This window comes from Carlito syrichta, unplaced genomic scaffold (genome assembly GCF_000164805.1).
Source record: "Carlito syrichta isolate Samal-C Ts95f unplaced genomic scaffold, Tarsius_syrichta-2.0.1 Scaffold308871, whole genome shotgun sequence".
Taxonomy (NCBI): domain Eukaryota; kingdom Metazoa; phylum Chordata; class Mammalia; order Primates; family Tarsiidae; genus Carlito; species Carlito syrichta.
In genome coordinates, this window is record NW_007252967.1 from 64,504 (window position 1) to 84,655 (window position 20,152).

The window sequence follows — 20,152 nt, forward strand, 5'->3', positions numbered from 1 at the left end:
AAAAAAAAAAAAAAAAAAAGCGTGTGGATATACATCTAAATGTTTACAATGGTTATCTCTAGGTGAGAGGGTTAGGAATGGTTTATACTTTTTCCCTTTCACTCGTCTGTACTTACTAAACTTGATAAACATGCACCCACTTTTGTGATCAAAATGGAAAAATAAGCATTGCCTTGAAAGGAAGTTTTCAGACAATTGTGACATCAATTTCATTCAATACTGTGACATTTGGTGCCTGACTTAGAAAAACACTGAACAAAGGTGGTCAATATGCTGTTTACTGTCTCCACTCTTTTTTTTTTTAGTTGGAGTCTCACTTTGTTGCCCAGACTGGAGTGCAGCGGCACGCTCCTGGCCATCCCTGCCTCGACCTGCTGGGCTCCGGAAATCCTTCTGCCTCAGCTTTCCAAGTAGCTGGAACTACAGGCACATGCTACCAGGCCCGGCTAATTTTTGGATTTATTGTAGAGATGAGGTCTCGCCAAGTTGCCCAGGCGGGTCTTGAACTCGTGGGCTCAGGCAATCCACTCACATCAGTCTCCCAAAGCACGGGATTACAGGCTGAGCCATGGAGCACAGCTACTGTCTCCACTCTTAGCATCCCCTCCCCTTCTGGAAGGACACAGTATGCAAGATAAATGTGCTTGTTCTGTGTGCAGAAATCTCATTTCAGATCCTTTAGCATCTCTTTGGTTTTTTAGATATTCTAAAATGATAAATAAAAGTAAATGTAACAGACTTACTAATAAGCATCCCATTGTTTGATTGTAAAGATACATAGTCATGATCACATCCAACATTGTTTTCTAAGTCTAAACTTGTAAATTTTAACAGAATAATTTTATCTTCTGGTACCATTACTTTCCAGATACATAAGCTGAGGTAGTGGAGGGTGGAGAAAATACAGTAAATGGCAGCAGAGTCAAATTTGACAAATAAAATCTACTGGCAGGCTGCAGTGTCTTACACCTATAATCCCAGTACTTTGGTAGACTGAAATAGGAGCATTACTTGAGGTTAGGAGTTCAAGACTAGTCTAGGCAACATAGCAGGACTTAGCCATGCATGGTGGCATGAGCCTATAAACCCAGTTACTTGGGAGGCTAAGAAGGGAGGATCACTTGAGCCCAGGAGTTCAAGCCTGCAGTAATCCATGATTGTGCCACTGCACCCCAGTCTGTGTAACAGAGTGAGACCCTGACTCAAAAAAAAAAAAAAAATGTAATATCCATCCTTTAGCTCATAACTCACTAACCATAAAATTTTACAGATAGGGGACACACCTCATCAGCAAGAGTAACTGCATAATGAACATTTGTATACTTAACCCTGAATGTTACCCCACATCTTTAAAATAAAAAAATTAAAAGTTAAAAATAAATAAATACAAATTTTACAGATTAGAAGATAAAGGCAATGGAAACTTTTCATGTGAGAATAATTTGTTTATGCTCCAATTGCTAACATTTATCCAACAAGTAGATGAATATTAATCAGAGAATGCCCAGAAACTACCCTTTAAATTTTATTTAGTTATAAAATGCTAGAATTTTGATCTATAAATTGAAGGAGCCTAAGATTCACCTGACTGTTCTAGGTTATTATTAGTCTAATTAAAATTCATAATATTCATCCAGAAGTTGAATTATGAATCATGATTCTTATGAATTATGGATTGGCCATGCCAGCTTATGCTAGCCCTAACCAGCCACATCCTCAAATGTCATCTTAAGTAATAGTCCATAGGGTTGCAATGTCATCTCTCTAGCTCCCAGTAAGGTCAGCTGTGACCTTTCACTAACACCTTTAAAAACATGTCTAAACACTTGGAAAGTAGTCTTACATAATTTAACACTTAATCCTTTACCTTTACTTTCCTATATGAATTCATCTTATTATTCAAGAAAAGAAATCTCAGTGAATCATAAATCCTAGCTTCTTCCATGTCTGACATTCATCTGAACTCAAAGAAATATTATCTAGAATTGAACTTGTTAGAGTTAAATTATTTCCAAGACCCAGCAGTCTTTATTGGCAACCTCAGACCTGTTAATAGCTCAACTGCTCATTAAGTAATAAACGTTCAGGAGTGTAGTCGTTATCCAACTCTTTTATGCCCAGTTTCCAAAAACCAAACACTAATAATTCTTACCAAACATATCCTCCTTGACCAGAAACCCTTTGCTTTAGTCTTTTTCTATTCAAGTCCATCACCCTGAATATAGATGTAAAAATAAGCTGACTGAAATATTATAAAGTGCACTTTCTAAGCACTTCAATGGAAAAAGCACTTGACACCTGTCTTTCTTCTTGAGAACCATTATGTCCCTCAAAGCTAGGTAAGAGAGAAATTATTTCTCCTTTTCCAAACGGAAAAACTGGCATTGATTTTAAAAGACTCATCACATCTCCAAAATAATTGGAACTAAAGTTTAGACTTTATGACTTCAAAGACCAGTACTTTCTCTTGTTCTTGTCAAATTATTTTCTGCCTCAAAATCTGTAACTCAGAAGAGGAAAATAGGTTTCAAATGTATTCCAACCATGACTTACTATTAGTGATTGCTGTGTTTATAAGGATTCTGAGGTCTAGTCAAGCTAAATGAGAGAGAGGTGCCAAAATTACTCATTGATTTATTAATTCAAATATCAGTGGAACATTTATTATGTGCCAGACACTGATTGAGGCTCTGGGAAACACAAAGTCTCCTATGAGAATGGGAGGAAGGAGAGCAACCTGGGTTATCTGTCATTTCTGAGAGTCTAGCCACACCTACCTGAATGAAGAGAAACTCGAAGGTACTGTGTAATGTTGGGAGCTGGCCACGGAGGCCCACTGAGCGTTAGGGATCAGGAAGGGCCGTTGATCCCGAGACCACTAGGATGCGTTCAGGAGCTATTGACCCCATTTCCTCCTGCTTTCTACTCAGCACTAACCAGATTAAGCTCCTGTGAGCTCAAAACATAGAAACTCTGAGATCGGGATGAACACAAGCTAACTTTAGAAGCTCATTGCTCCCATTCTTCCACAAACTGTGGTTTTGGCTTTCACACAACTTATAATTCAAACTCTTGTCACATCTAAGAGCCTTAGTATTGGTCACAGGCTTCTGGGTCATGATCTTAGGATTTATTGAAGGTGTAAATTGCAGAATATAGTTTTAGAAGACAGCCATTTTGTTGAAAGAATGCAGCTGGGTTATTTGCAGGTAACCCACTGTGAACTTTGGACTGGGCCACATTCCAAACGTTCTGGGATGGGCCACTTTCATTTGTAAAGTAAATACTTAAGCTTCTTTAGAATTGTTTAACTTGGCATAAATCAATCAGCTTTGGATGAAAAAGGTTTATAGAATATGTCAGTCACAGATTAGGTTATCCTTTGTTATGGGACTTTAAGATTATCATATGAAAAGGGTTTAAAGGCAATCATTGATTAAGTTTTCATGGATTAAGGTTTCTGTGGGTGGGGGATGCCCCTCCCACATCTGACTTTGTGTATAAAAGACCCGTTGTAATTCCCAATAAGACACACATCGCTTCTGCACTAGACTGGAGTCCAGTCTCTTTCTTTCTCTCTCTCTCTTTCTCTCTTCTTCTCCCCAATCGCTGACGCCGTCTCCACCTTTGGGTACCCTGAACCCGGCTGGAGCTGGTCCCTGGCAGTGTAACTCCTTCCTTCTTTACATTATCTTTCTCCCTTATGATTACCTAACTAGCTCCCTTTGGAATTTGCAAAACCTTTTCACTATCCAAGGCAGCTTGCCGTGCTGGAGAAGTTACTAGCTATGCAAAATGGCCCCTTACCTTATTCTTAAAATACATTATATTAACATTCTAAAATCAGAATGCATCTGACAACAGAATCCTATAGACCTAGATTGAAAGGGTTCTTCCAGGGACGATTCGTATTAGCTTCTGCCAGTCACCTTGGGGTACTATCAACTTCATACTACCACTGAGTTTTTCTGCATAAGGTGCTTTGGACTATATTGGTGATGGGGATTTGGACTACAGATCTGCACAAGTATTAACTTGATTCAAATTCTCAGGGGAGATTTTTTTTTTCACCTCTACCCATATCCAGTGCCAATGCTGAAGCATATAACTTTCCATGTGGGTGGATTTATACCTTGTTTAGCCTTACGCTGAAGGTGAACTTTGGAGACCTAGCTTTATGTGAACCTATCTTTGGTATTTTCTTTTCTTTATTGTGGGTACATAAAATAATGATGTATTTTACAACCACTTTTCAAAAAAATTTAGATTTGTTGAAATATAGCACAAATTCATGCAAAGATGAACTGGGATATAAGGCTGCTGGAAGTCTTCATCTCTGGTTGACACTCTACTTTTGTCTCTATAAGCTATCTAGTATCTTCTTAATTACTTAGTCTCAATTTCCTTCTTTAAACTTTAAGCAATTGAAAACTTGTATGATTACTCAGACATCTAGTGTAAATTCCTTCAACTTTCTCAGAGATTATCTTCCCTTTTTTTTGCTGCTTTTCCAGGAAAAAAATTATTCTTCCTTCTTTCCAACACCAAATCTTCTTTATTTGTTGTCTTCTCATAAAACTTGGATCATATTTCTTGACTCTTTCTCTCTCTGCCCATAAACACAGTTGAGTCTATCGTATCCAAACAAAGAGAATGTTTCTTCTGACCTGATTGCCTAAAAGCCACTATCTTCCTCATCTCAGAAAACAGAAGTTCTACCCTTCTGAAAGCTCAAGTCAAAAACCCTCCCATCATCTGTGAAGGGCTCTTACTCTCTCTTAAAACCCAAATTTTCACCTCATCAGCAGATTCTGTGGCTGTACTATTCTTCATCCTCTTACTGCTACAAATCTAGTCAAATCTATCAACATCTCTTACCTGGACTATTGCAGTAGCCAGTTTCCCAGTGTTTGGTCTTGCCTGTCTTCTGATTGTTTTCAACACAATAACAAAAATGATCCTTTTTAAAATATATCAGATCATGTTCTTCCCATGTTCAAAATTCTCCAATGATTTTCCATTTCACTTAGAGTAAAATTCAAAGTCCTTTTTATGTCCCATAAAGTATGAACAATCTGACCTCTGCCACCTTCTCTCACTTAACCGTAGCTCTCTGCTCTCTTTGTTATTCCTCAAATATACCAAATATATTCTTGCCTCACACCTGCCATTTCTTCTACCTGGAGTGCTCCTTTACAAACAGATCATATAATTCCCACCCTCACTGTATCTGAGTGTTTTTAAAGTATCATCTTTATTGTGAAGCCTTTCCTAACAACTCTCTCTAATATTACACATCCTCACACTCTCTACCCCTTTCTGCTTTATTTTTCTGTACAGTGCTTACCACCTACTATTATATGTAAGCAATTTTTTTGTATTATTCCATTTCTATCTTTTAATTTTCTCCAAAAAAGGAAAGAATTTTTGTGTTTTATTCACTGCCATATCCCTCGTACCTAAGACTGTCTGATACATCCTAAGGTTTCAATAAAAATTTCTTGACTATTTGGGATAGCAGATTTTTTTCTTTTTTAAAAATTTTTATTTTTATTGTTTTTGAGTTGGAGTCTCACTCCATCGCCCAGGCTGGAATACAGTGGCATGCTCATGACCACCTCAGCATTGACCTGCTGGGTTCAGGATATTCTTCCGCCTCAGCCTTCCAAGTAGCCAGAACTACAGGCATGCACTACCACACCTGGCTAATTTTGTGATGTATTGTAGAGATGAAGCCTCACCAAGTTGCCAAGGCTGTTCTTGAATCCTTGGGCTCAGGCAATCCCCTCACCTCGGCCTCCCAAAGCCCTAGGATTACAGGCTTGAGCCACTATGCCCGGTCAGATATCAGATTTTCAACAGTCACTTAGCCCATTATGAATGTGCTTTCTGATCCTACAGTTCTATTTAATTAGCTCTCAAATTTTGAATTTCTGTATCCAATGACATTTTATCTAAACTGATTTTAACTTCTGCAGTTTCTAATACCAACAACTACTCCCTTTGTCTTGAAGCTTTTTCCTGCAGAAATCTCTGCAATACTTCATTGTCTAAGTTGAGTCTCTGTGTTTGGGGGTAAACAGGCTGTCCTCTGCATGTCTCTTACCTTATATAGAAATACTTTGTTCAAACATCCCTGGTCAAGGACATCCATTACTGAGGCAGGCCAGTCAGTGTCAGATAGCTCTCAAATTATGAACTACTTAATATCGAACTCTTCCTTCTCCTAACTTCTCCCTAGTGATCCTAAATCTGTGCTCTGCAGTTAATCAGAACAAGCCCAATTCTGCCTCGTTAGTGGCTCATCGGATAAATCAAGACAATTCCTTCCTTCCTTTTCAATCTTTCATGGTTCAAAAATATTCCTGGTTCCTTCAATTGTATTTCTCAAAACATTGTTTTGAATTTCTTTTCATCTTAGTCATTGTTCTTCAGGTAAATTCCAGTTTATCAATGTCCTTGTCTGAAGATTATCTCCTAGAGGTCCCTTCCTCCGAGATGCTAATAAAACAGTTTCTTGAACTCTTGTTCTATATGGTATTCTTCTAATAGTTTTTAGCAAAGATGGCAAAAACTTTATTGGCATCACCACAAGGATGTCTCAGAAAGAGTCGGTTTAGACCCTTAAACCTTTTAAATATGAGCTACAATTAAGCCACATCTCCTCCATCCATTACTTGAGATATGTATTTACATTTTGTTTTACATTGGTTTTATAAGTTACAGCCTTTACATCATTTTAGCCTCCCATTGCCTATGGCATAAAGCCTAAACTTCTTTGCTTGGCACTCAAGGTAATCTACAATTAAGTTCTGACCATCGTTTCTATCCTCATTATCCACTGCTACCTCAATTCCCATTTACACTGTTCCCTAGCGATATAGGTATACTCAGAATACAAACAACCCTGATATTTCCCATCTCCTTGACGTTACTTATACATAATTCCTTTGCTTAGAATGACCTCTTCCTCTGTCTCGGTCTGTTGAAATCTTCAATATTGAGCTACAAAGACCTCATGGGCTATGAAATCGCAACTATCCTTCAATGCCTCGTTTCAATGCCACTTTTTTCACTAAATCATTTATACCCCCTTCATACACACCTTCTAAACACACTACTAACACAACTTATAAACCACTCCAAGGGGAATTAGTCTCCATTTTTCTTAATACAAACATGCTTGGATAGTGTGGATTATAACCCTTATTGCATCCTGTTTTGTAGTATAGCTATTTTTGTCTAGCTCTCTCTTCCTAGAAGATTATAAACTCATAGAAATGTCATCTATCTTTGTAGAATACTCCTCAATGCTCAGAACAATTTTTGAAATAAATTTAGGTCACTTAAGAAAACGAGATACTTACAAACCCAATTTCTAAAGCTTAACAATATCTTTAGCAATACAGAAAACAGAGTATATAGAACATTTGTAAAAAAGATACAGAAACTTATAAAGCATGAACTATTTCCCAACTTCTAGGTGATCCTTAGCAAAACATCACGATTTTAGAAATAAGTGTGACAGTGTGCCAGGATTAATAACTAAACTCCCAAACCCATCTCATTACTAGATACTCTTAACATTAGATATTTGAATATATCAATTCAGATAAGTTCTAGTCTTACTATTATTCAGGTTGATGATTTACATTAATGCGTATCAGGAATGCCAATTAGTAAATATTCACCAACCAAAAATATCAGATAAAATATACGCTTTTATATTAAGCAGGTAAAGACTTAGAGATACTGGATAAAATTGCCAAAATATAGTTCCTTAAATTATCCAATTTTGTCAGGGGTAGATAGCCCCAAGAATCATTCCTATCTGGGATACATACCAATTATAAGAATAGTTGTCATCTTTGGAATAGGGGTAATGAATTGTCCCACTTTCTCCAAATAACACTGTCCCCTGAGGTTTGCAATCTTCAAAAACGTGGAAAAGAAGTTGACCATTTGCCCTACCCATGAACAACATTTCAAAATGATATAGAGGTTAGTCTGAAGCTATACAACTTACATTATTTATATAACTAATATTTACGGGAATGCAAATATTTTTAGAGGCTATGATTTAGACATTGTATCTGCAAACAAGCTTTTTAGAAAATTCCTAAATCATAATGTTCTTTTAAAAACTAAGTTCTTCAGATTTAACATTTATCTACATTTTCCTTCTCTTTATCTTTTCTGGGTAATGGTAAGATATCTTTGAATAAATACACTGAAATTAATGTACACAATTTTAAGCAGTGGCATAGCAATTCTCCCTCATTCACTTAATTTTCAGATGCCAGTGTCAGGGTTTGGGTGTTGGAAACTCTATGAATAAATATGATCAGGGTATTTAAAGTTTATATTCAAAAATTGAGATCTAATTCAGATTATGAACATGGTACAATCTCCCTATTTGTTTTCTCCTGATGACTTCTCCCAATCTCTAGATAATTAGAACTACACATACCCTCTTCCCTCTGGCTTCTGTGCCCATACCCAACAGAATTCAGGGCTTTCATCACATATCTTGAACTTATTTCTGAGAGGGGTTGGTCCCAGTCCACATCTGGAGAGGGTGTAAAGAGTTAATACCATTCTCAATAAATACCATTAAAATAATCATTATAAAATATTTTTGACAATGTAACATTATAAGAATATTAAGAATAACTTCTACTAAAATCAGTGCAGAGGGGACTTTTTCTCAGTATCAGTGGCCTACCATGTCTTTTTTAAAAAAAAAACCCTAAGGGGCTACATGGAAGCAGAAAATAATTTATTTGATTTGATGGCTTGTTAGGGTAGTTTAAAAAGTAAGATGTGAAAGATTCAATTCATCTGCTTTTAAGGGTTAAGACAATTTCGTGTAATTCCATTTCCTAAACATAGCCAGTTATAGAGAAGGATTGGGGAAGAAGGGCTTGAAAAATATAGGCAAAGAGAGGACAAGAAGCATAGAAACATGATCCCAAGGTAGTGCTATCAAATAAAGCACTTTGAAGTGTATTAGTGGTAGAGTGGTGAGCATGGCAGCCTTTCAAACAAATCACCTATCACATTCTGATGTTCATTTGACTGTGGAATTAACTGATATTGACTGGTTTCATTGCCTTTAAAAATCTTTTTGTTACCATTAACCTTTATTCAAGGCCTGTTGAACTTTTCAACCTTCACTTCCAGGTGATCAAACTGGAGGAGTACAGTCACGCCCAGAAGAGAATTGTCTTCCTGCAGCATGGCAATGAACAAGGGACTTTTACAGTTAAGACCAAATGAAAGTGAACTGAGAATCTGTTTTAGTCTGAGGTGGTGCTGGCTTGCAGCTGGGCCAACAGCACCAGCACTTCTCAAAGTTCTCAGTTAGGTGGCTGACCTTGGACTACAACGAGAGAGGGATAGAAAATGAACAGGCTATGTCCTGGGGCTCTGGGTCTTGACCTTAAAAAAAAAATGTGGTTCCTATTCTATACTACTTATTCCTGGAAGGTGTTTTCTCTCATGCCTCTTCATTTGGCAAAGGACAGCTTTGGTCTCTCTAGTTCCACCATTTTCTAATCTAGATTTTAGTGCCACAAAGCAAAAATTAACTCTCTAAAGTCTTCCACATTTTTTCACTATTGTCAAGTAAAATAAACATGACTGAATGGGTGAAGTGGAAATGGAGTGATTTATTTTTAGCAGTCTTAAGTATTATACAGAAAAAATATGCCAATTGAAAAAAAATGAAGAAAGAGTATCCTGATGAGTCTATTCTCAAGGTCTGTTAATACAATCTAAATGCAAAGAGATATCTCAAAAATTGTATATAGGGTTGGTTTGTTCAAGTTACGTTGACAGATAGCAGTGTTCAGAGACAAAAGTTTATGTATATTAGACTAACAACTTGGCTGGGCATAGTGGCTCATGCCTGTAATCCCAGCATTTTGGGAAGCTGAGGTGGGAGGATTACTTGTGCCCAGGAGTTCAAGACCAGTCTGGGCTACACCATGAGACCTCATCTCTACAAAAAACAAAAACAAAATTAAAGTCATATTCTTGCTTTGTTCTGATTATATCACAGCAAAGCAGAATAACTACCCTCGAGATAAGTATGATTAATTTTTGACTTAGAATAAAATGAAGAAGGAAGAAGTCACCCACCTGTGATCATGCTCTGAGTGATAAAATTCATCAACTCAAACACTTTGGAGAAAATGCCAAGTGATGAAGTTATATGGTTATTTCTTAGAGGTGCTAATCCTCCAGTAAAACCAGCTGCCCAGGAAGTTATCCCAGCAAGAGTCCAGATTCCATCAGCTCTTCTACAGACCAGTGGTCCTCCAGAGTCCCTCTTTCATGATACAGAAGAGAAAAAAATTGAAAAAATTTGAAAAAAATTGAAAAATTTAAAATATTTCATCAGTTCCATAAGCATACCACTCATCTCAAAGTGAAAAGAGGTAGAGGTATAGAAGTCTATCAGTCATTGTCCATCAACTTTTTGTTCATCTGTTTTGTTGTTTCTTTGTTATTAGTTTCAAGGCACAATCTTTTCATCCAGATGTAATTTCTTTACACCTACTGGTTGCAGTCTTGTCAGGCTAACACTTAATTTCTCTCTTCCTGATGTATATGGAACTACCATGTATATTCTCTTTTCCCCCTTTCCCTGCCCACCAAAAAAAAAAAAAATCAATGAAAAGGGAGTAGTTACAGATGTATGCTTTTACTGTGGCTTGTCATTGGGAACTGCTGGGAAAGACAATCATCTCCCAACCTATAGCATCAGGAAATAGAGCACTCAGGAAGTCTGGGAAACCCCAGGTGCTATATGTAAAGGATCATATTGACTCTCATGCTAGAGAATCAAGAATCCAAGATTTTAGGATCTTGTCTTCAATAATATATGTTGCTTTGAGAATATGTTTCAGATAATCTTGTGTCAGATTAAACTCTCCTTAAAAGATATAGAAATGTTTTTTTGAATTAAAAAAAAAAAAGGATTGCCCATAATACATGCAGATAGCACAAAGCTCCTTTAGCCTACCTGCATTCCAATTTAGAAATTGGCAGAAGTGTAAGTTTATCTCCTCCCTCTCAAATTCCTGCCACCCCACTGAAAATTCTTCCAACAGATCGTTTCAGAGAGCTTCTCTCAACACTTCCAGCTGCTTTTTAGCAAAAAAAAAAAAAAAAAAAAAGAATAACTCCATGCTGCTCCACTTAAAAAAAATCAGAGAAGATAATTTACTTGGGAGATCGGTCTAAAACTTAAAACTCATGTTTTTGCAACTTAGTATCCCTTTCCTCTCTATACATCTTATAAAGATTGGTATTTTTTGTGAAGCTGTGTCAGTCTTGAGAGGTCATTGTCATCCACAACTCTCTTACCCAACTGTTACTAATGTCATGTGTCTTTGGTCAAACTTTGTGCAAAAAATATTCTGCAGTAAAGGAAAAAAAATGATAATGCTTCACAAAACATGCAATAAAGAATAATTCATAGCTATATCTAATAAGATTGTCAAAGTGGTCATCTTACATAATTCCATTAGGTTGTACATGTTGAAACTAACCCCTTCTCCCAACTCACCAAAATAAGAGAGGGGTAGGGTAGAAATGGGCATGGGGACAGGAAATAATTCTCTCAGCTCAGGTCAAGTAAATTTTTTTTAAAGTAGAAGACAGGTGGAAAGATGAGGGAAGAGGAAATTTTACTCAATACCTCCCCATAAGAAGCTCATAAGGAAAGGCAGAATCCACTTTTACCCACATATTACTGAATAACTGGGCTGCTTTATACTTTTTACCTGGCAGGCATCCATTCCCACATCAGGAAAACCAGCACACAGCATAGTCCTTCCCAGGGAAGGGAGGTTCATACTCTTGAGCACAGTATTACATGTTATGTCATCCATGATGAGTAGTTCTACTTCTTGTAGGACAGTTGAGTATTCTGATGCTGTTGAGGCAATCACAATTGTCCTCATTGGAATAAATTAATAAGAAGTCTACAAGTTTAAAAGTATTTCAAATAGATTTTTAATCAAATGTAGAAGTCATTTTTTTAGGTGTGAATTATATTCACTTCTAAAAATCAGATATGTGATAACAAACATTTTTTTAAAATTCAGATCTTTAAGGTAACATAGGAAATTGTGGCTTCTCTGAACATCTGCTTAGACATTTTCCCAATAGGGACACTTCAGCCAATGAAGCAATGCTTTATAAAATTCTTTATGTATTTTAAAAAAGCAATGTTTTTTCAAGCTTTGAGGCATAACTGACAAAAATTGTATTATTAAAGGTGTACAGTGAGATGTTTTGATATACATATACATTGTGAAATGATTATAACAATCAAACTAATTAACACCTATTAACTCACCGTTAACTCATAGTTAACGTTTTTGTGGTGAGAATACTTAAAAGGTACTCCTTTATCACATTTCAAGTATACATTATTAACTATAGTCATCATGACCTATATTAGGTCTCTAGAACTTATTTGCCCTAAATTTGCAAGTTTAGATGCTTTGACCAGCTTCTCGTCCATTGCCTCCACTCCCAAATGCCCAGTGATCACTCTTTTACTTTTTGTTTCTATGAGTTTGACTTTTTAAAAAGTCACAATATTAATGACAAGGAAGCTTACCTATTGTTACCATTTTCTGATTGTCCTTTTAGTGTATTCCTCCTCATCTAGCATAGTTACATCCAGTTTCCTTTATTTGACTTACCTAACCAAAATGGCAGCAGCAGGAGTGATATAATAGCCTTTTAAAAAAACGTATAAGACCCTTCTATGGTGAAGACAATCAGAAATCTACACTGAGTCAAAATTAAGGGAGAAAAATAGGATAAATGTATTACTCATGGTCAACAAAATTATTTCTGCTTCTCCTTGGCATACAAAGATCTGGAAGAAGTATTATGCATTTTATTTTTAAATTTTAAAATTTTTATGGAGACAAGTTCTTGCTATGTTGAAAAGGCTGGTCTCAAACTCCTGGACTCAAGCAATTCTCCAACCTACGTCTCCCAAAGCACTGGGATTACATATGTGAGCCACCACACCTGGCCTAGTTATACACTTTATGATGCCTCTTACACTCTGAAATCTTGCCCCATCCACTGGTCATGCAAAGAATCCCTGCTTCAAATTTATCATCTCTCTGAGGAAGACAGATTGGCTGAACAGCAGTTCCTGGAAGAAACAACAACAACAAAAATTATGAGGTTTGTGGATAGACAAAGTTGAATAGATTTGGAAAAGTGACATCTGTTGATCTTACGGCTTCTATACTTTCTTCCTAAATGTAATGGTTACATATTTTAAGCTTTCTGCCTCATATTAGACTAGCTGATATTTATAAAAATTTAGAAAAATGCAGAAAAAGTAAAACAAGGAAAAGCATACCCATTGTTTTATACACCACCCTGAGCCCCCAGACTACTAACATTTTAGAAAGGACAGTTCTTCATTCAGTAGTTATCGATTACTATTATGTGGTAAAACATTCTTCTAGGCCTCAGTGAATGAAAAAAAAAAACAAAACAATCTCAGCCCTGGTGGAGCCTATGCATCAGTCGCCAGGGAGGGAGAGATATAAACAACAAATGTAATTGTTTAGTGGTTGAGTAATAGATGTTCTGGAAAAACCAGTAGAGTAAAGACAATGAGAAGCCTGGAGATTAGGGAGAACGGCACAGGAGAAGTAGTTTTGTTGTTGTCGTTGTTTTTATTGTATTTTAAAATTGTGGGTGCAAGTCAGGATTGAGTACACAAGTGGTTTAGGTACAGGTGCAGTTTTGGGCCTCCTATGGGACCTCACTTCTCCTGGATTAGGATTAGGGACCCTTATTGATGTTATATACCGCTCACCCCCGGCAGTGTCCCACTACTGCCAATCCCATTTTTGTGGTATTATGATAAGTGTTCAGGGTTCACATATGAGTGAGAACATGTGGTACTCAGTTATTTGTATCTGTGACAGATCACTGAGTATGATAGACTCCACATCCCTATGGTGGTCACGGTAACTCTCAATGAATAAATGACATTTGAGCAAAGTCTCGAAGAAGCTGAGGGAAGGAATGATGTCTGGGTTGAAAGTATTTAATAAAAAAACAGAATGGAAAGTTCTGGCAGCAGGATTGTGTATATATGCCTGGGGTACAGTTGGACTGGGGGCAAGATGGCTGGAGCAGATTAAGCAAAAGGAATTTTAGTAAAAATTAAAGCAGAGATTAGATGTAGGACTGGGAAGGAGGAGATGTCAGATAATAATACTGATTTCCATCTGAGTGTAATGGGAAAGCATTGAAGTGGTTTGATCAGGGTGACAGATCTGATTTGCATTTTTTAAAAGCGTTATCTGGCTGCTGGGTTAATAAACATTAGGGAGGCAGAAGAAAGAGCTAGAGACAATTTCAGAGACCATTAAAAGTGGCCCAGGCAAGAAACGATGGTAGGATAACCTGGAACAAGATGGCAAGAGTGAAGTAGTTGTGGCAGAAACAACAGGTTTTCCTGACACAGCATCAGAGCAAAAAAACTCATGACTGAGTCCTGAGTTTTGAGCTTAAACCACTGGAAGGATGAAGTTATCTTTAATCAAGATGAAGGAGACAAGGGGTAGGCATCTTTGGGATATAGGGGGTAGTCAGGATTCTTGGCAAGACCTCATCTCTACAATAAAAAAAAACAACAAAACCAGCTGGGCGTGGTAGCGCGCGCCTGTAGTTCCAGCTACTTGGAAGGCTGAGGCGGAAGGATCGCCGGAGCCCAGCAGGTCGAGGCTGCGGTGGCCGGGAGTGGCCACTGCACTCCAGTCTGGGCGACAGAGTGAGACTCCAACTCAAAAAAAGAAAAAAAATTTATATATATTACATTTGAAATGCCTATTACCAGTCCAGGTGAATTACTAGTTGGCAGTTGTTTACATGAATCCCATTAATTTCAGAGGCATATGTAAATATAAAGAAACCTGGGCTAGATATACAAAGTTTGGAATAGTGTTCAGGTAGATGGTGCTTAAAACATTGATGCTGAAGGAGATCACTAAGAGAATGAGTGCCGATAGAGAATAAGATATCCAGGGCTAAGTCCTGAGGCACCCCAACAATAAGAGGTCAAGGAGAAGAAGAATCATCATAGAAGACTAATCAAAGGCACAAAGGGATAGGCAGAAAAATAGCAGACTTCTGGAATTCGAATGAAGAAATTATTTCTACTAAGAAAGTATGAGCAGAACTCCTATCAAGAAAGATGAGAATTGAGAGTTACCCTGAATTTAGCAACATGGAGGTCATTGGTGACTGTGACAAGAACAAATTTGGTGAAGCAGTTGGTATGAAAGTCTGATCAACTTGGATGTCTAACAGGCATCTTAAACCTATTGGCATACTTAGCATAGATGGCTCTTCACAGAGTTTTTCTATAAAGGAGAGAAGAAAAGTGATAAACAATTCTAGTTTGAGTTATTCTCAGTATTTTGATCATCTTGTTCTACTGTCTTCTTGCATTTACTGCTGTTGAGAAGTCAACTGCCAATCTATTAATTATAATTATCATTTCTTTTTTGGTAATCTGAATTTTTTTCCTCTACTTTCTTTTGAAAGACACTTCTTTTGAAAGAATGTATCTTTTATTTTTATGTGCTACATTTTTTAGCACAGGCCTAGATATATAATTTTTTTGGTATCATAGTTGAAGTTACTGGGCTTTAAATCTACAGATTTGTGTCTTGTCAATTATGATCAACCCTTTCTCTTAAATTATAGCCTTTCTCCTCCATTATCCATATTCTTTCCAAAGCTCAAATTGGATACTTGCTGTACTCTTTCTATCTTCTCTATGTCTCTTACCCTTTTTGCCTTTTCTGGGTAATTACTTCAGAGTGTCTAGTTTCTAATACTTAATCTAATGTGGGAGATAATTCTGTTAAGTTTCTAATTCAAATTATATTTGTATGTATTCATGTTTTATTGGTTCCTTTTCAAATCTTCTCCTCCATCTAATAGTTTCCTGTTGTTTAGTCATTTTTGATACACTTTTACGGCTTTAAACTTAAGTATTTACAGAATATTCTATTCTGTATTTCATTTTGACATGTGCAATCTTTGAAAGTCTGATTCTGGTTGTTAATATTGCTGATTCTGCCTTGATGGCGATTTCTTTGCATGTTTATTTGTGTGCTCACATTCACTAAAACTTTATGGGAACACATTGAAGCTGGGATTTAAGGTTCATTCAGAGAGGATGTATTTTTGCTTCTACTAGAAGCTCTATTGCTCTCCTGGAGCCACTTTAAACTGAAATCTTGCCTTGGCATGTTTGTGGGGTCACACAGGTGATGTCAATCAAACCCGAATGAAGCTTGGCTCATGACTACAGATTATTTTGAGAACCCTCAGTCCAGAGCCAAGGTTCATATAGGTAAGCTTCTTTATACCCTCACTTTGTGTGGCATATTCCCCCCTCCTCCCCACCTTTTCCCTTTTCTTTCAAAGCATTGCCTTTCAGAAAGTCCCAGGCTCTTTGCAGCTCCTTGCATGGCCAGTTATATCTGTAGAATCTTAAAGATCAATTCGATGCTGCAAGGGTAGTGGCCTGGATTTGTACTCCTTCATTGTTTTTGACATAAAATTAAACTTAACACTTCCTTTTCTTGCATTTTTTGAAAAGATTTTTAGTATTTTATCCAGAATGTTTAGATTTCCTGTGCTGAGAGAATGTTGGATATCAAGTCCACAGTAATGACAGAAAGAAGTCTCTGAAAACATTTTCAAATATCCCAAGGTTTTTGGTTAGAGCCAAATATAGGTTGATGGCTTACAATATTGCCTAGCTAAGACACAGAAATCTTTAAAACACCGACTGGTGAAAATATGGACTCAACCTAAGTGCCTATTATTCGATGAGTGAATATTTTTAAATGTATAAAAAATAAAATCTTGTCATTTGAAGCAACATGTATGAAACTGAACATATATCTTAAGTGAAATAAGCCAAGTACAGAAAGACAAATATCACATGTTCTTACATATGTGGGAACTAAAAAAGTTGATCTCATGAAGATAGAGAGTAGACTGGTGATTACCAGAGGTTAGGAAGGGTAGGGAAATATGAAAAGACATTTATTAATGCATACAAATATACACTTAGAAGAAATAAGACATGATCTTTGATAGATCAGTAATGTTTTAAAATAGCTAGAAGAGAATGATTTGAATGTTCCTAATGTTATGAAAAGATAAATATTTAAGGTGATGAATATCCCAGTTACTGTGTTTTGATTATATGAATGTGTCAAATCATCACATGTATGCTGAAAATATGTACATCTTATATGTATCAATAAAAATAAATAAGTCTGGATGTGGTGGTTCAAGCCTGTAATCCCAGCACTTTGGGAGGTGGAGGGTAGGGGATTGCCTGAGCTCAGTTGTTTGAGACCAGCCTGAGCAACATGGTGAGACTTTGTCTCTACAATAAATTAAAAAAAAAAAAAATTAGCTGGGCATGCTGGTGCATGCCTGTGTTTCCAGCTACCCAGAAGGCAGAGGTGGAAAGATCACCTGAGCCCAGTGGGTCAAGGCTATGGTGGCCATAAGCAGCGTGCCACTGCACTCCAGCCTGGGCAACAGAGTGAGACTCTGATTCAAAAATAACTAACTACATAAATAAATAAAAGCAAAAAAATGTTTATTGGTAAGTTTATTGGTAAATGATTTGTGGCTGGCACTTATAACCTTACAGTACTTTGAATTTTTTAAAGGGTATAAACAAAATTATTTTTAAAAGAAATAAAGTTTAACTATTCTATTACTAGTCATACACACAGAAATTAAAGTTAACTTGTACTTAATTAGCAGTTTTCCCTGTTGCATTTTTTATATTCTAACTCTCTCTACTCACCAAACTTGACTTTGTGTTTTAGATACAGCAGTGCAATATCAGGACTCATATGTCCAAGACTGTTATATTCAGGATGGATAACAATTTTCGAGACAGGAATATACTGTTCTTGCTTATCCTTCTGAAAGAGGTTATACTCCCCAGGAGTCACAGTTAGAGTCTTAAGTTGCTTCCTAAAACCAAAGAAAAATGTGTCAATAAGTGGTTGTTTCCCCCGGGCAAGAATTCTTGGTTTATATAATTAAAGAAAATGGATTAATGTATCTGTAAGCATTTCCAAGTCTTTAAAGAAAGTGTTCCTTTATTATTGAATATACCAAGGACCATCATTTTTTTTACTTTATAAAAAGTCATGGTTTCCAGTCACAGAATGCTTACATTCTTGTGAACCTTTTCATCCACCATCAATTGTCTCTCTGAGTATTTAAATGTTGCCTCCCTTTCTTTCTGTACACAAATCATAGTCTATACATGCTATATGCCATTTTTAATAAGGTATACAAGTTGCTTTCTAGAACTGTTCCTCCTTTTCTCTTAATTAGTACCCTCTTTTAATCTGGTCAAGTATTTGTTATTTCCACAGTATTTTTTTTCCTCCAGTTGACTTAAACTTAGATGATTAAAACTTTGGAGCATTCATTCATTTGATTTTAATACTATATATAATATATGTTTATTTTTTTTTTATTTTTTATTTTTTAGTCAGAGTCTCATTCCACCACCTAGGCTGGAGTGCAGTGGCCTGCTCACGGCCACTCCAGCATCGACCTACTGGGTTCAGGCAATCCTTCCGCCTCAGTCTTCCAAGTAGCCAGAACTATAGGCATGCACTACCACGCCTGGCTAATTTTTTGATTTATCGTAGAGGTGGGCTCAGGCAATCCCCACACCTTGGCCTCCCAAAGTGTTGGGATTACAGGCTTGAGCCACTGCACCTGGCCAGTACTATAGTAACCACCAACTCTACTCAATCACTACATCCACAAATGATAGATAATGTCTGGGATTGTCAGGAGTTTCCAGTTAGAAGAGCGGGAAGTACTGGAAGTCTTGGGAACACAGGTTTCTAGGAACCGGGAAGATCAGTGGGTGGGTACACCACATAAGTGGCAAGGTTAAGAAAGAGACTGAAATTGAGATGAGACTTGCATGATATAAAGAACATCAGATCTTCCAATCCCATAGCCATGAGTCAAGGTATGACAAGTAATGAAAATGCACAACTCACTCATTGAAGCTATACAGGCAGCGTGCTGCTGTAACAACCAGTTCATCTTGAACCAAGCTTCCTCCACAGACATGGTGTTTGCCTAATTTTAGGGAGACCTGCCCAAGAAGACAGTTACACAGCTGATACATAGATATATATCTCCCCACCGATGCTTCCTCCTTCAGAAACATTTGGTCAACTCTTCAAATTTGACTTAATATTCTTAAAATACGGACATAAATTGGGTAGTAAGATATTTCCCATGAAGTAAACTTTTTGGTAGAGAGGTAGAGGGGATCAGGAGAAAAATTACATATCAACTTGGAGTCTTGATGTTTGAAACAAAGGAAATATTATACCTTTTCTCATTCAGAAATCGATGCCTTTGTTATACTGACCTGCCATGGATGTCCACCTACTGTTGAATTTCTCCAGCTAATAATTCTAGAGAAGAACCCAGGTTGTACGGTAGGTTCCTTACTTTTCAAATTGACTGCACGAATTCCACACTTCAGTCCTGTGTAGAAGACAACACACACACACACATACACACAGTTTTATGTCAGAGTTCACTTTATGGAGATTTCCTGTTTGGATTTTCCTGGCCTGGCACAGACATTCTGCTATAACTCAGCTGCAGATTCACTCCTTTCATTACACGATATTTTCTTTGAAATATCCCACAGTCATCCCAGGTTGACCAGAACTTGCCTCCTGTCTGCCCCTTTTCAGCCTATGCTACCCACGGGCAGGAAGGGGCCAGCTCTGCCTCTGGTGGTCGATTTAGGGCTTGCTCTGGGGGGGAGGCACATTACAGAATTTAGGTGGTATTAAAGATACTGGGAAACACAGATGCTACTCGGAAGAGAGGTATTTGACTTTGAGTTACTTCTACTTGGTTATATTTCCTTAGCACAAGCATGGTTAACAGAACGAGAACTCCAGATTTTAACACATTCCAGAAACAAAATCTAGCCTAAGTCTTCCTTTGGGAACATCTGAACCTGTACCATCCATCCCCCAAACATCCCCACCCC

At 37.1% G+C, this 20,152-nt stretch overlaps 1 protein-coding gene across 1 annotated transcript in view; it reads right to left on the reverse strand.

The window, feature by feature from the left end:
- Nucleotides 1–20,152, reverse strand: part of LOC103268678 (ovochymase-1-like) — a gene marked incomplete at its 3' end in the record, with an annotated part of 28,163 nt that overhangs the window by 7,812 nt on the left and 199 nt on the right. The window contains 8 exon segments of the mRNA XM_021716679.1: nucleotides 744–817; nucleotides 8,467–8,569; nucleotides 10,144–10,333; nucleotides 11,793–11,944; nucleotides 13,094–13,189; nucleotides 17,906–18,078; nucleotides 19,134–19,231; nucleotides 19,514–19,632. Coding sequence (XP_021572354.1) covers nucleotides 744–817; nucleotides 8,467–8,569; nucleotides 10,144–10,333; nucleotides 11,793–11,944; nucleotides 13,094–13,189; nucleotides 17,906–18,078; nucleotides 19,134–19,231; nucleotides 19,514–19,632 — 1,005 coding nt within the window.